The 13,619-nt window shown below is 40.0% G+C and overlaps 1 protein-coding gene across 1 annotated transcript in view; it reads right to left on the reverse strand.

Moving 5' to 3' along the window:
* eif4g2b (eukaryotic translation initiation factor 4, gamma 2b) overlaps positions 1 to 13,241 on the reverse strand; it is a 33,064-nt gene extending 19,823 nt beyond the window's left edge. Inside the window, exons 1-2 of the mRNA XM_056261401.1 lie at positions 13,166 to 13,241; positions 12,233 to 12,244 (exon numbers count right to left, since the gene is read on the reverse strand). Of these exons, the coding sequence (XP_056117376.1) occupies positions 12,233 to 12,244; positions 13,166 to 13,241 (88 nt within the window). The remainder of the gene's footprint in view (positions 1 to 12,232; positions 12,245 to 13,165) is intronic.
* Positions 13,242 to 13,619: the final 378 nt, after the last annotated feature.

Here is a 13,619-nt window from a genome sequence, read left to right on the forward strand (position 1 = left end):
GCCCTGTTAGCAAAAAAAGCTATAGAGCAGGTGTACTCACCCGACATTGCGTCGGGTCTTTACAGTCGTTATCTCATTTCTCCAAAAAAGGATGGAGAGCTGCGTCACTTACTAGATCTTCGTCTGTTGGAGTGTTTGGTGCTGGAACTCAAGTCCAAGATGCTGACACTCAAACAGATCGTGACTCAAATCAGATCCGAGGACTGGTTTGTCACGATAGATCTAAAAGACGTATACTTCCATATCTCCATCCTCCCTCAGCACAGGAGGTTCCTGAGGTTTTCTTTGGGGCAAAGAACACCAGTATCAGGCACTTCCTTTCGGTCTAGCTCTATCACCCCGCACATTCACGAAGTGTGTAGACGCAGCTCTGGCCCTGCCAGGCTGCAGTGTATACGCATTCTGAATTGCATAGATGACTGGCTGATTCTAGCGGAATCAGAACAGTTAGTGGTTCGGCACCGAGGTGTCGTTCTCGCTCATATGCAGATGTTGGGGTTGAGGCTCAATGCCAAGAAGAGTGTGCTTTCTCCAGTACAGAGAACCACTTTCCTTGGTGTGGTATGGGATTCAGTGACGATGCGGGCCACTCTGTCGCCCGTTCGTTTAGCTGCTATCCTAACAGCCACAAAAGAGCTGAGGCTAGGCCAGTCACGCACTGTAAAACAGTTCGAGAGACTGTTGGGTCTTGTGGCAGTAGCGTCCAACGGGATACCTTTTGGCCTGCTGTACATGAGACCTTTGCAGTGGTGGCTCAGGACCAGAGGGTTCTCCCCGAGGGGAAACCCACTTCGTATGATCAAGATCACGCGGCGGTGCCTTCGTGCCTTGGTTATATGGAGGAAACACTGGTTCTTAACCCAGGGTCCGGTGTTGGGAGCTCTTTGCCATCGAGTTGCTATCTCGACAGATGCTTCCCTCACCGGCTGGGGAGCGGTATTGGAAGGCCGCTCAGCTCAGGGCTTAGGAGGAGTCATCATCTCGCTTGGCACATGAATTGCCTAGAGATGATGGTCGTCTTCAATGCGTTGAGACATCTCCTCCCAGACCTGAGGGGCCATCATGTGTTGTTCTGAAACAGTGACTGTTAGGCCTCAGGGCAGCAGCGTTCAATGTGATACCCTTTGACCTGCTGTACGTGAGACCTTTACAGTGGTGGCTCAGGACCAGAGGGTTCTCCCTGAGGGGAAACCCACTCCGTACGATCAAGATCACGCGGCAGTATCCCCGCGCCTTGGTTATATGGAGGAAACTCTGGTTCTTGACCCACAGACAACACGTTGGTGGCCTATTATTTTGGTCCCTCAGGAAATTACGCTGTCTGAGGGCAGTGTATATTCCAGGGGGGCCAGAATATTGGAGCAGACACCCTGTCGAGGCAGGGGCTGAGGCCAGGGGACTCCACCCCGAGGCGGTGGAGCAAATATGGGAGTTTTATGGCCAGGCAGAAGTGGATTTGTTCTCGTCTCAGCATACGACGCACTGTCCACTCTGGTTATTCCCTCACTCAACCAGTCCCCTCGGGGGTGGTTGCTATGGTGCAGACGTGGCTGAGGCTACGTCTGTACGCATTTCCCCCTGTTGCTCTGCTCCCAGGAGTTCTGGAGTGATTCCGCCAGGATGAAATAAGCCTATTTAGTAGCACCACCCTGGCCGAGCTGAATTTGGTTTGCGGACCTAATTTTTCTCCTCGACGGACCTCCCTTGGAGGTCCCGATCAGGAGAGACCTTCTGTCTCAGGCAGGGGATGCAATATTGCACCCCCGGCAGGGGATTTGGAAACTGTGGGTTTGGCCTCTGAGGGGGCCCAACTCATAGAGAGTGGTCTCTCAACCGAGGTTGTTGTGACCATTCCAATCTCCAGAGCTCCCGCTACGAGGAAACTATATTCACTATTTCGAGAGTTTTTCACTTCTTGGTGTTACCAGCGTCAGTGGGATCCGGTTAACTGTTCAGTAAACACAGTATTCGAGTTTCTGCAAGAACGCTTTGTATCAGGTCTATGTCCTTCCACGCTTAAGGTATACGTGGCGGCCATTGCGGCTTTCCACGCCCTGGTGGGTAGTACATTTTTGGGTCGAGACCCCCTGATCACTCGTTTCCTTCGTGGCACTTTGAGGCTGAGGCCTGCAACTTGCACTAGGGTGCTGGCTTGGGACCTGGCAATAGTTCTAGAAGGCCTATTTGGGGCTCCCTTCGAGCCCTTAGATTTGGTCTCAGAGAAGTTCCTTTCTTTTAAGACTATTTTCTGCTAGCTATTTCGTCCCTATTAGAGTCAGACCTTCAGGCCCTTTCGGTCCCCACCTGCCTTGAGTGCACCGGGGATGGCCAAGGCAATCTTACCCGAAACATGGATATGTTCCAAAGGTGCCTACCATTATTCCGAGGCCTATTGTGCTGCAGGTTTCTGTCCTCCTTTTACATCTGCGGACCAGGAAAGCCTGAACCTCTTGTGTCCAGTGCGAGCACTGGATACTTATGTTCATCGGACATCTTCAATGAGGAAGTCCGACCAGTTATTAATTTGCTTTGGATCACCTAAGAAGGGTCTTCCTGCTTTTAAACAGACGGTTAGTAAGTGGATAGTTGAGGCTATTTCACTTGCATACGAGTACTCTGACCAGCCGTGTCCTTTGGCGGTCAGAGCTCACTCTACGAGGGGTATGGCGGCCTCTAAAGCCTTACTATTTGGAGTTTCTCTTCAAGACGTTTGTGATGCGGCAGGCTGGTCCTCACCGCTCACATTCGTCAGGTTTTACAGTTTGGACCTGGATGCTGCCCCAGGTTCTCAGGTGCTTAGTGCTTAGTTCCAACAGACTGACACTCAGGTACTTGGAATTCTGGCGTTTTGGGTATTCTCGTTCCCAAAGCGTCGATGACGCATCGCGAGTTCCCTCGAAAGGGAACGTCTCAGGTTACTACTGTAACCATAGTTCCCTGAGAAAGGGAACGAGACGATGCGTCACCCTGCCATACTTCCTGCATCCCTGTGATCGGTATTCAAATATAGGACAGACATGGAAATGGAATTTTCTTTCATCTGCCCTCAGCATTATTATACAATTGGCATACATTTATTGGTTCATGTCTGAGGTTCGAGGGAGATTCTTTATTTTACGGTACAGACACATCACATCGTACATGAAAGACTGGGAAGAAACACAAAATAGTTTTTGTTTGTGGAAAGTATACACTTTTTCTTTGAGTTTCTGCATTAGCATGATGACCCCAGGGCCTTTTATTTCCTGTATTGGAAATATCATCATTTTAGATTTGCACATGAAAGGCCAGCTCTCTCTCCTCAACAAAAAAGGGACTTTTTTTTTTTAACTTCAAAAGAATTAAAATGATGAACAGAACTTTTGATAGGCTTTGTGATAACACATGAAAAACACTGTTCAGACACTCTGATTCAAACACGGAGTAATTTCTTTAAGATAATAATGGGCTCATTGATTTCCTCAGATGTTCCTCAGAACGATTTTCACAAAGTTGAATGATTTCCATACACAAGGTTTGCTTTTGATACTGCATTTAAAATTACATGTATACACATGCATATCTTTCACAGCACCCCTTAATCTTTACACCATTTAACCAACGCAACAACATAAAACACTGATTCATGATTTATTAATTAATTGATCAAATTCATCTGTGTATAACAGATACCATAGTTTTCAACAATATCATGCATTGCAATAAAAATTTCTGAGGTTCCCATGGGGTATAATTTTAATCAACAAAATTGATGATATGCAGTTTAGGGTCATTCTGAAGAAATGCTTTATTGGATGTAACTTCAATTGACACGTCACACATACTTAAGAGAAATTTCCTTAATTTACATTTATATCAGGATTCAATCAAGAGCTCATTTTCCATAAAGCCACCATTTTTCCAGTTATAATGAAGAAAGTCAATCTGCCACTGGTCTTGATCTACAAGTGTTGATATTACGAGTCACGGTAAGTCTCAATTTGGAGAAAAAAGGTTAAAAATAGAATAAAACGTATGCCAGGTCTGTCTTCTTTTCTGCCAACTTCCTTTCTGTTGTTTATGGCTCAGGTGCACATAACCAACAGGAAAGTGAAATACAAACAGTTGATAAATTTAACTATAAGCTTGGGATGAAAAGTCGTTTCAACTCGACACCCACAACCTTGACAGAAGAAAGGAGGCAGAAATAATGGATTCCAGGGGGAAATGATTGGAGGTTGTCCTATAAATCTGCAGCAAGAGAGCCATTGAGGGATAGCCATGCTGTGCACCAGTTCATTCGGATATTTCATGTCTTGAGCATTGCCTATTACTGCCATGTTTGTGGGTGCAATTGTGTTAATTTTGGTTCATGTGGGTGATTTGACTACTTCCCTTGCAATTGCAATCACCTGGACTTTAGCAACTAATGAGGTGATACTTTCCCTCTAAAATGTTTGTAAACAACTTCATTTTAGCAAATCACACAGATAAATCCATTGCATCCAGGCAATCAAATAAAACCACACACCAAAAAAAGGGACTAAAAACAGTTTGTTTAAGCTATATACATGTGTTTTGCTTTGTGAGGTCAGCCACTTCAGCAAATTGTTGTAAGAGCTGGAGGAGCATGCCTCAAGGACAATGTGAATGATCCAAACCATAAGAGTTATTAGTTAAATGTTCCTGCTGTTCCAAGCTCACAGCAGCTATACATTCAACTTCAGATGATTAAGACGTGAGGATCAACATAACACTCCAAGTTAACGCATTTATGTGCTTCTTAGAATGATACATATTTATCATCTTTGGAGAAAATAGAATGGTAGTAGTTCTCTAAGGAACATGTATTTTGCATACCTGCTCCTCTGTACAGTTTTGTCTTTTCATTATTCAACAGAATGCAGAATCCATTCCACTGAGATAGTAAATACATATGTTTTCAATAAATAAAGGCATTGCCTTTTTCTTTTACTGTATGCCTGCTGGGAACTCAGTGTGTTTTGTACTGTTATTGCTATATGTACTGTAACCTGCTCTAAATTAACCTACTGGCAATATATACAGTAGGCTGTATTAAAGTCAGCATGAAATCAAAATGTACAGTATTTACTTAATAGAAGTTCCTATTGTACACATTAAGTAATGTTAAAACGGAAAAAAACTCCTTAATCACTATTTATGCTCGTAAAAAAGGTTTACCTTTAAGTTCTGAAAAGATTTGTGTACATCTATCTGTTTATTGCTTGTGTGTCCCGCAGGATCAGAGACAGACAGGAAATAGCCGTTTTAATGGCACAGTATGTAAGTTTCGCCACTAGATGTCGCTTCTTAAAATCAATAACAAAGGCGTAGGTTGATGACGCTCTGAATGAACGTGGAATCATGGGACTTGTCATCTTCCTCCACAGCCGATGGAAAGCAATCCGACGGGACTCAGGCAGAAATTGTGTTCACGGATGAGCAAATGTATTGAAATTTTATTAACGTTGCTGTGGCATGAAGCGGGGCTGGGGGGCGGGACTGAGAGCCTGGGTCTGTGTGGGTTTGCTTTGGTTTCCCCCACAATCAAAAAACATGCAGTATAGGTGAATTGTCTGTAGGTGTGAATGCGTGAAGGTGTGAAGACTTGGCGACCTACCCTAGAAAAATCATAGCCAAAAAAAATCATGGACATTCATGGTTAATGAATGATGATTATGTTATGTTAGCCACTTAGTGTTATTTAACACAAAAATAGTGTTGTCTGATTTATTTGTAGGGGTACAAACATGTTACTCGCGGTATCAAGAAAACAAGAGATTCAAACAATAAGACTAACAGTGTAGTGGACAGGACAATGATTCTTTTTCTGTCGATTAAAGGTGGGGTATGTGATTCTCTTTTTTGTACATTTTTTTCAAAATAACTTGAAATCCTATTCCTAACCCACTTACAGCCACTGAGTTAGAAGCACTGAAATGAAAATTAAGCAATTTAATCATCTGTGGAACGGGCAGGACTCGAAAAACTCCAGCCAATCATTTCCAAGACCACCAGAATCATTGGACAGTAAGTCCGTCAATCAAACGGTTGTACCACACCCCCCTCCCCCCAGCGCGCGTGACCCCCGTCGTGCGCATACTCAAAGTTTGTGACGCATGCGCATCTCGTCAGTAAAGCCGGTTCCATGATTAGTAGTAAATCGTCATTACAATCTCTCGCGCATCTGAGTTTTCGCTCGTGCATGATTGCGCGTCCATGTTCTTCGAATGGGTGGAGTCAGAGCCGGCGTTGGAGGAAAGAAGGTAGGACCATTTGAATTGTACATTTTCAAAATCTGCCGGTCGTTTTCCAAATCACATACCCCACCTTTAAGGTTTCCAAGCAGTTGCTCACCAGTCTAATAAAACACATAATACTATATTAAAGCATATTTGGTGTTTCCATGGTTTCTACGGAAGTAAAACCAGAAATCGAGGGTAGGGTAATGCGGCTATGACGTCACTGACAAAGATGCAATGACATGGGAATTCACACTGGTTAAAATGGCTGATCGCTCTGGATTTAAACATTTGGGATAATGTAAGTCCACAAGTCAACAGAATATATAACATTGCTTTAGTGGTTTTCTAAAGACTGATCAACAAGCTGAACATCACGTCACACTTTTCTGTTGTTCTGTCTGATGTTGCATTTCCAATTCTAAGCAGCCCTCCAGGAATCTAGTTATATATTAGAGCGAGAATATATCATATCATCTTATCTTTGTGATGACCCTGACTGACAATCACTCATAAAAAACTCATAAAAACCTGTGACTTTGGAATTTTAATATTTTCACACTACTGTTTGCCATTATTTCCAATTGTGAAAACTGAAAGAGGCAAATTGCATAATCTCATATTCTGATAAATCATCCTCGGCGACATCTCAATCATTATAGGGTTATTCTCTGAAGATTGTGCATTATTATTCATCGATCCTGTTTTAAAATAAAGTCATCTGCTTGATAGAGCTCGGAGGGCATTATCAAAAGGAATGATGGGTTTGTAAATGAGTATGTATGTATGCGAAGAGAGAGCCCTGAGGGAACCAGCGAAAGCCTCCAGCTCTTCTCTCTGTACAGAGGAGAGACATTTACAGGCAATATATCCAGATGTGCTACAAAGATATATCCCTTTGTCATTACAGAAAACTTCAGTTTATTGGGCAATATTCCAAACACACCCTTGACATTTCATATCTACGGTGAGGATCTCAGAACAGATGTATGCGGGAGGAAATATCATGACATCGTACTCTGCCATAATATAATATCCACCATGCATGGTTGATCCGTGTTAACCGAAGACAATTGGGCTGGTATAAAATATGCATGTGGGAAAAGGTCAGAGGTTTTATAGTTAGATATTTGCTTCAAGGGTCACTTCCGCAAAGTTCTCTCTGTGATTGGCTCCATCCCACACACTCGGTATCCGAATCAATAAGGACAGTTACAACTGATAAAGGAGCTTGACACACTCAGAGGCCATATCACATGACCCCAATCAATAGTCTGGAATGCGTAATTCACCACTGAACCACCCACCATGTTTTTCAATGATGTGAGAGATAGAGAGACTGAGATGTATTTAACCAAGTGGAAACAGAGGAAAGGAGAGAATGAATCTTGTTAATAATTAATAATTAACAATTAGTAAACGGTACAAATTACTGCAATTAGTGGAAAATGAATGCACAAGACAAACAAGCTCATCAGCAGGAGCCCCAGTTTTACAGAGGTACACACTGAATCACATGAATTCAGGCTAAAATTTGCATTTCAACAAGGCCCTCGCTAAACCAGAAGAATAAAACTGATTTATTTATTTGATGATTTTTTCCGATTGTATTCATAAACGGTTTGTTCACAGCATAGTGAAAACACGTTTGGTGTTATGCATTATGTATGTATACGTTCTCACTGGCAAGTTTGTCTTTCCTTGACAATGAATAATAAATAAAAAAAATCTTTTCATTACTACATTCTTCTCTAAACTCTTTTGTATTTTGTATAATGTTCTTTTTTTCTCTTATTAAATACATGAAGTACCTTATTAACCTTAGTTCATGTTCATTAGTTAGTGCTGTCAAAGGACATGTGTAAAGCAAAAACTATTTCCGTCGTGTTGTGGCTTGCTTCCATTGTATTGTGGCTTGATTCCCATGTGTTGTGGCTTGATTCCTTTAAAAAAAAGTAAGGGCAAGAACTAATACAAAAAATAATGGAATAATTATGGAAAAACCTATGGATTAATTGTGATTAGAAGGAATTAAAATTGTGTACTTTACTCTGTAAATTCAGGAACATGTTTAAAAACAAGGTGATAAATAATTATATAACTCAATATGAATAATTTGTGTGTCATATGCAGAGGTGGGTAGTAACGAAGTACATTTACTTCGTTACATTTACTTGAGTATTTTTTTGGAAAATTTGTACTTTTAAGAGTAGATTTAATTGTGGGTACTTTTACTTTAACTCGAGTAGATTTCTAATGAAAAAACTGTACTTTTACTTCGTTACGTTTGGCGACGTTCCTCTCGTTACTTTATTTTAATGCAATATGTTGTTAAAAGCGTAGTTTATTCTAAGCGCGCGCTCTCTCTTTTTTCTGGGCATGAGCGATGCTCAATTCACAAATGAATCACTCTTTTGAGTCGATTCTGTTCAAAGACTTCATCAAACAAGTTGGGCAGATCTGTCTAAATCGGTTCGCGAATCAGTTTGAATGATCTGCTCAGTTTCCTCACGCACTGAATCGTCTCGGAGTCGTAACAGGAAGATTTAAAGGGGTCATATAATGCCATTTTTGTACAAGCTAATATGATTCTTTAGGGACTAAATTAAAAGTTTGTAATATACTTTAATTAAAAATTCTCATTAGTATTGTAAGAAAACACTTATTTTACCTGGTCAAAAACAGCTCTGTTTTCAGCACGCCGTTTCAGTGCATATGACTTTAAATGATCATGAGCTTTGCTGACTCCGCCTCTCTGTTTTATGCGTACACGTTTGTAACACAATACCATAACGTGTTGTTCATTATAAACGTGGGATTATGAATTATATGGAGAACGTCGTACATAGAAAACATGCAGTAATGTACCCTGAGTGTAAACCTTAGACTCATTCATCGTGAAGCGATTTGCAAAGATAAATATTAATATAAAGTTTAATAAAACGTTACACTCACTTCAGTTGTTCTAGAGGTTCAGCAGGAATACGAATATCTGGTACCGATTCTTTATTCAGGAGCAGCTGCTTAGCAAAACCAGCTTTATACTGATCCTCGTTTATAAAGCAGTCTGGTGAGAAATGATTCGCGCACACATGAGAGCATTGACGTTGGTCGTGGGGAATATTCCCTTCGAAAACAAACTCAGCCACTGCGTCTTCAGCGGTTCGGATTTAGGAACATTAAAATGACTGCTGTGTTCGTTATTACACCCAAGAACAGAACACCACAATCGCTTAGACGCCATTCTGCTCATAGACAGTGCTCCAGCATATCAACAATGACCGCGCCGGTCCGCGCAGACTATGATTGACAGCTCTCACGAGCGAGGGCGGGTCTGTGTTGAAACGCGCCTATCAATCAACAATCGTGGGAGGGGCGTGCGAGCTTGTGACGTCACACGGTCGAACGGCTCGATTTGAGGCAGGGGAAAACATATAAGGAGATTAAAACAAAACCACTGGATGGATTTTTATCATTATATGATGGTTGTGTACAGGCACTGCCAACACACATTTCAGTACAATCAACTTAAAAAAGTGCATGTACCATTATATGACCCCTTTAAGAACATCAAGAACATTGTGTGGCGGTCCATAGTCTACAGTACAGTCTAGAAAGTAAATCTGCAAATGCATCATATTTTTTGCCAGCGATGAAGATCTTTATTAGTTGAACTTGAACATCTTCGTATACTTCGTAAGCTGTCTGTGAATGAATTATTCCACACGACGATACATTCGATTTCATTCAGGTAATACATTTTACAACCAAACACATTATTACGCCATATAGCACTACTACAAAGTATGGCATTACCCTTTTTTTGGACATATACATTACTTTATACATTAAATAAGCTATCATCGTCCAGTTTATGAATGTGTGTACACACACAATGTATTCTCGGTGTTGTAGTGTCGGTATTGCGCAGTGGCGTGCGAACTCGACTTGAAAACGAATGCCTTTGCCTGCCTTATTAGACTCAGTTAACCAGTTTAAAGATGCTTTCATAAATATAGCCTACATTTAAATACATTTTGGAGAACAGACAGAAGAAGATCCGTGCATTTGATCGTTGTTTATGTTGGGCATGACATGACTGCGAGCACATGTGCAGAGTTTTAACACTTTCTAATCTGTCAATGGTTCCCATCCCTTGAATGCAAAACTCCATAGAGTCACTTTATTCCGACATTGTCTAATAATCCAAATGTAGTTGTATAAGTTACTATACTATTATACAAACCAAAGGACAGCCAATGGTTTTCAGGCTATAGATATACAGAAATAATGTTTGTCTCTTCTGTTTTTGTTGCAAAGATAGCTTATCTAATTATGATAATAATAGTCATTTAAATGAAAAAAAAAATCTAAATAATATCATGTTACATATACAGTATATATATATATATATATATATATATATATATATATATATGCCTATGTGTAAAGTAACTAGTAACTAACTACTTGAGTAGTTTTTTCATTGGATACTTTTTTACTCTTACTCAAGTAACTTTTAAGATTATTACTTTTACTTTTACTTTGAGTAAATATTTCTATAAGTACTTGTACTTTTACTTGAGTACAGTTTTTGGATACTCTACCCACCTCTGGTCATATGTAAACTATTGTAATAATATTTGATATGTGTACCTTTGTAATCATGTATACATTTAGGAAATTTGAACTGTTTGTTTATTTTGTATGAATAAAATTAGAGAAAAGTGACTCTCATTAAATAATTATGTATAAAGGGTAGGCATAATAAGCATAGGCTTCAGCCTAAACCTTTTTTCGGTTATTATGTATATTTTTTTCTTTACTATGGGAAATGATCTGGACTGGAATCAATTTTTGTTGAATTGAAAAATTCCACTGTGTTGTTAACTTATTTATGTTAAATTTACTAGAGTTGTGCACTATACTGGGCCACCAGCAATGAAGTCTCCAATCAATTGTGCGTCTGCTGTCTCTATAATACCTGACATCAGGTGTGTAACATCACATCTTCGCTGATACTGGCAACAGCCACTGATATTACATTCTTTACAAATAAATAGAAGTTAATCCAAATAAAACAGGAGTGCGACCACAAAAATATGCATATGCATTTAATCGTCACACTACTTTTTCCATCTTGCATCTTTTAAATGTTGTGTGTCCATTCACACAACACGTTCTTGCACGTCAAATAATGTACGTTTTTTCAGAATGTTGGGAAGGTCTTTATCTTTCTTGCTATCTTTAAATCCCTGATTTTTGCTGTGTGAAGTCTATTTTTTTTTCCATTGTGTAATAAACATTATGCAACATGCTGTCTATGATCTTACTGACCCAGAACATTTAGCAGGGGCAGTCACACATGTGTATAGTGATATGTATTCATGGATTACATGTATGGTCATTTTGCAGTGACTTCAAAGTTTAGTCCAATCAAAATTGATAGTCAGAAATAGCAATTCAAATTAGGTTTTAGTTTGGATAATGCTATCAACAAGTTCTCACTTGCATGCATGCAAAAATAGAACCTGAAACATAAAAAAAAAAATCATAATAAGCACTTCACACATGCTCATGAATCATGCTTTAGTGTAAGTAAAACGTTTTTACCCTAAGAGTGTTAAACAACACTTCAATTTTTTTTTTGTTATGAATTATAGATACGTGTCAAGAAGTGTACTTACCCCTAAAGTCTGGAAAAGAAGCAACTGACTTGAGTACATGTTATTGAGTCTAACATCTGGAATGAAAGTAGTGATGGCCTCACCCTAGGACAAAAAATAAATAAATAAAAACACCTTGGTGTTTTTGTTGCTTTGAATTATTTATGAGTTTTACGGCAATCTTGTCTTTTGAACGTAATCAAAGCAGGGTGTAATTATCTCCTGCAGAGGACCTTTCAACATAGATTCAGGGCTCTTACTGGGAATTTGCATTTATAATACTTTCCCCCGCTTTAGTTGTCCTGAAGAGTGGTGAGGTCTTACCTGACAGATATCCTGGAGTGCAAGGATACAGAAAAATCTAATCAACTCATCAACAAATCATCTAGCCAATATCTTTACTGGATGTCTTCTGTGAACAACTTAACAGTGAGCAAAAATCAGATATTGTGCTGAAACTTTCACTCAGAAAATGATTTATATTGCTTTCTCAATTGTTTTTAGAACTTTAGGACAATAAGGATATGCTGGAAAATGGGGTATAGAGAGGGGGAATGGAATCAGGACATGACCCAGGCCAGACTTGGTCCCAGTGAGTCTTATTTGTCACTAAAAAGTAAACTACTTTCAGTTGCAACTTTAGTTTCATGCAGTGCATTTAGATTTGATATATGAAGATTCAATAATCCATATATGTATGAATAATTTTCATCTGTGTTAATGCATTGTTGAAACCAGGAAGGTAATTTCCAGTTCCCAGCATGATTTAGATGTGTAAATATTGAAAATAAGTGCTATTTTTGATTAAGATGAGAAAAGGATTTAAGAGTATCTGTTATGTTGAAGGTTTGGGCTTTACCCTTGTGGTGAAGAGTGAAGCTTGCTGTGCTTAGATATTCTCAAAAAGCAATTAATGTTGCACCAACAATTGTCATTGTGGCCAGTCTCTTCCTCCTTGTGCTCCTTGTGTTAATGTTACACATTGCATTTGTTAAAATAGTTTCAGAATAATATTGTCACAGTCACCAGCTCACTCACCAACTCTGTAACCTGTCTGCACTACACTTCCCAGCATCCCTCCTGGTCCCCACCTGCACTCAGTCAGCCATCGCCACACCTGCTGCAGATCATCACCAATCACCAGTACTGATTCCCTGCACCTGCACTCCATCATCACAGCATATCAACCTGCATCACCCTCACATCAGGGTCTGGTCTTGTCAATGGTACGGCTACGTAAACAGTCAGACTCCTTACCTGAACACTCTCCTGAGATCGTCAAGTATCCTGTCTTCTGTCTGTCATCCTGATCCTGATCCAGATCTCTGTTCATCCTTCACCTGCACAGAGTTTCCACTTTAGTCATCGCCAGCTGTATTCATCACCTATCAAGTCACCATCCTTTTACCTTCGTCTGGTTCCCGCTGTTGTCCCAGCACTCTGCTTTTACTTAAATAAACCATTTCATCTTACCATCCGTCTGTTCCCTTCTGTGTGTGACAAATATGTGCATTATTGCTTGCTAGTAAACTGCAAGAGATTAATTTGGGTTAGATTGACATATCTAATTTTAGGGTATTAGAGTAGACTTTACATGGAATTTATCAATGTTTGGAAATGCTGTCCATATCTGAATTAGGTTTTAACTTTATTAAAAGTACTTTAATATGCAGGCAAGTATTTGAGTACATGTTTAAGCTGTGCTGAGCAT

The sequence above is a fragment of the Rhinichthys klamathensis genome, unplaced genomic scaffold (assembly GCF_029890125.1).
Source record: "Rhinichthys klamathensis goyatoka isolate OS25496 unplaced genomic scaffold, OSU_Roscu_1.1 h1tg000181l_1, whole genome shotgun sequence".
Lineage (NCBI taxonomy): Eukaryota > Metazoa > Chordata > Actinopteri > Cypriniformes > Leuciscidae > Rhinichthys > Rhinichthys klamathensis.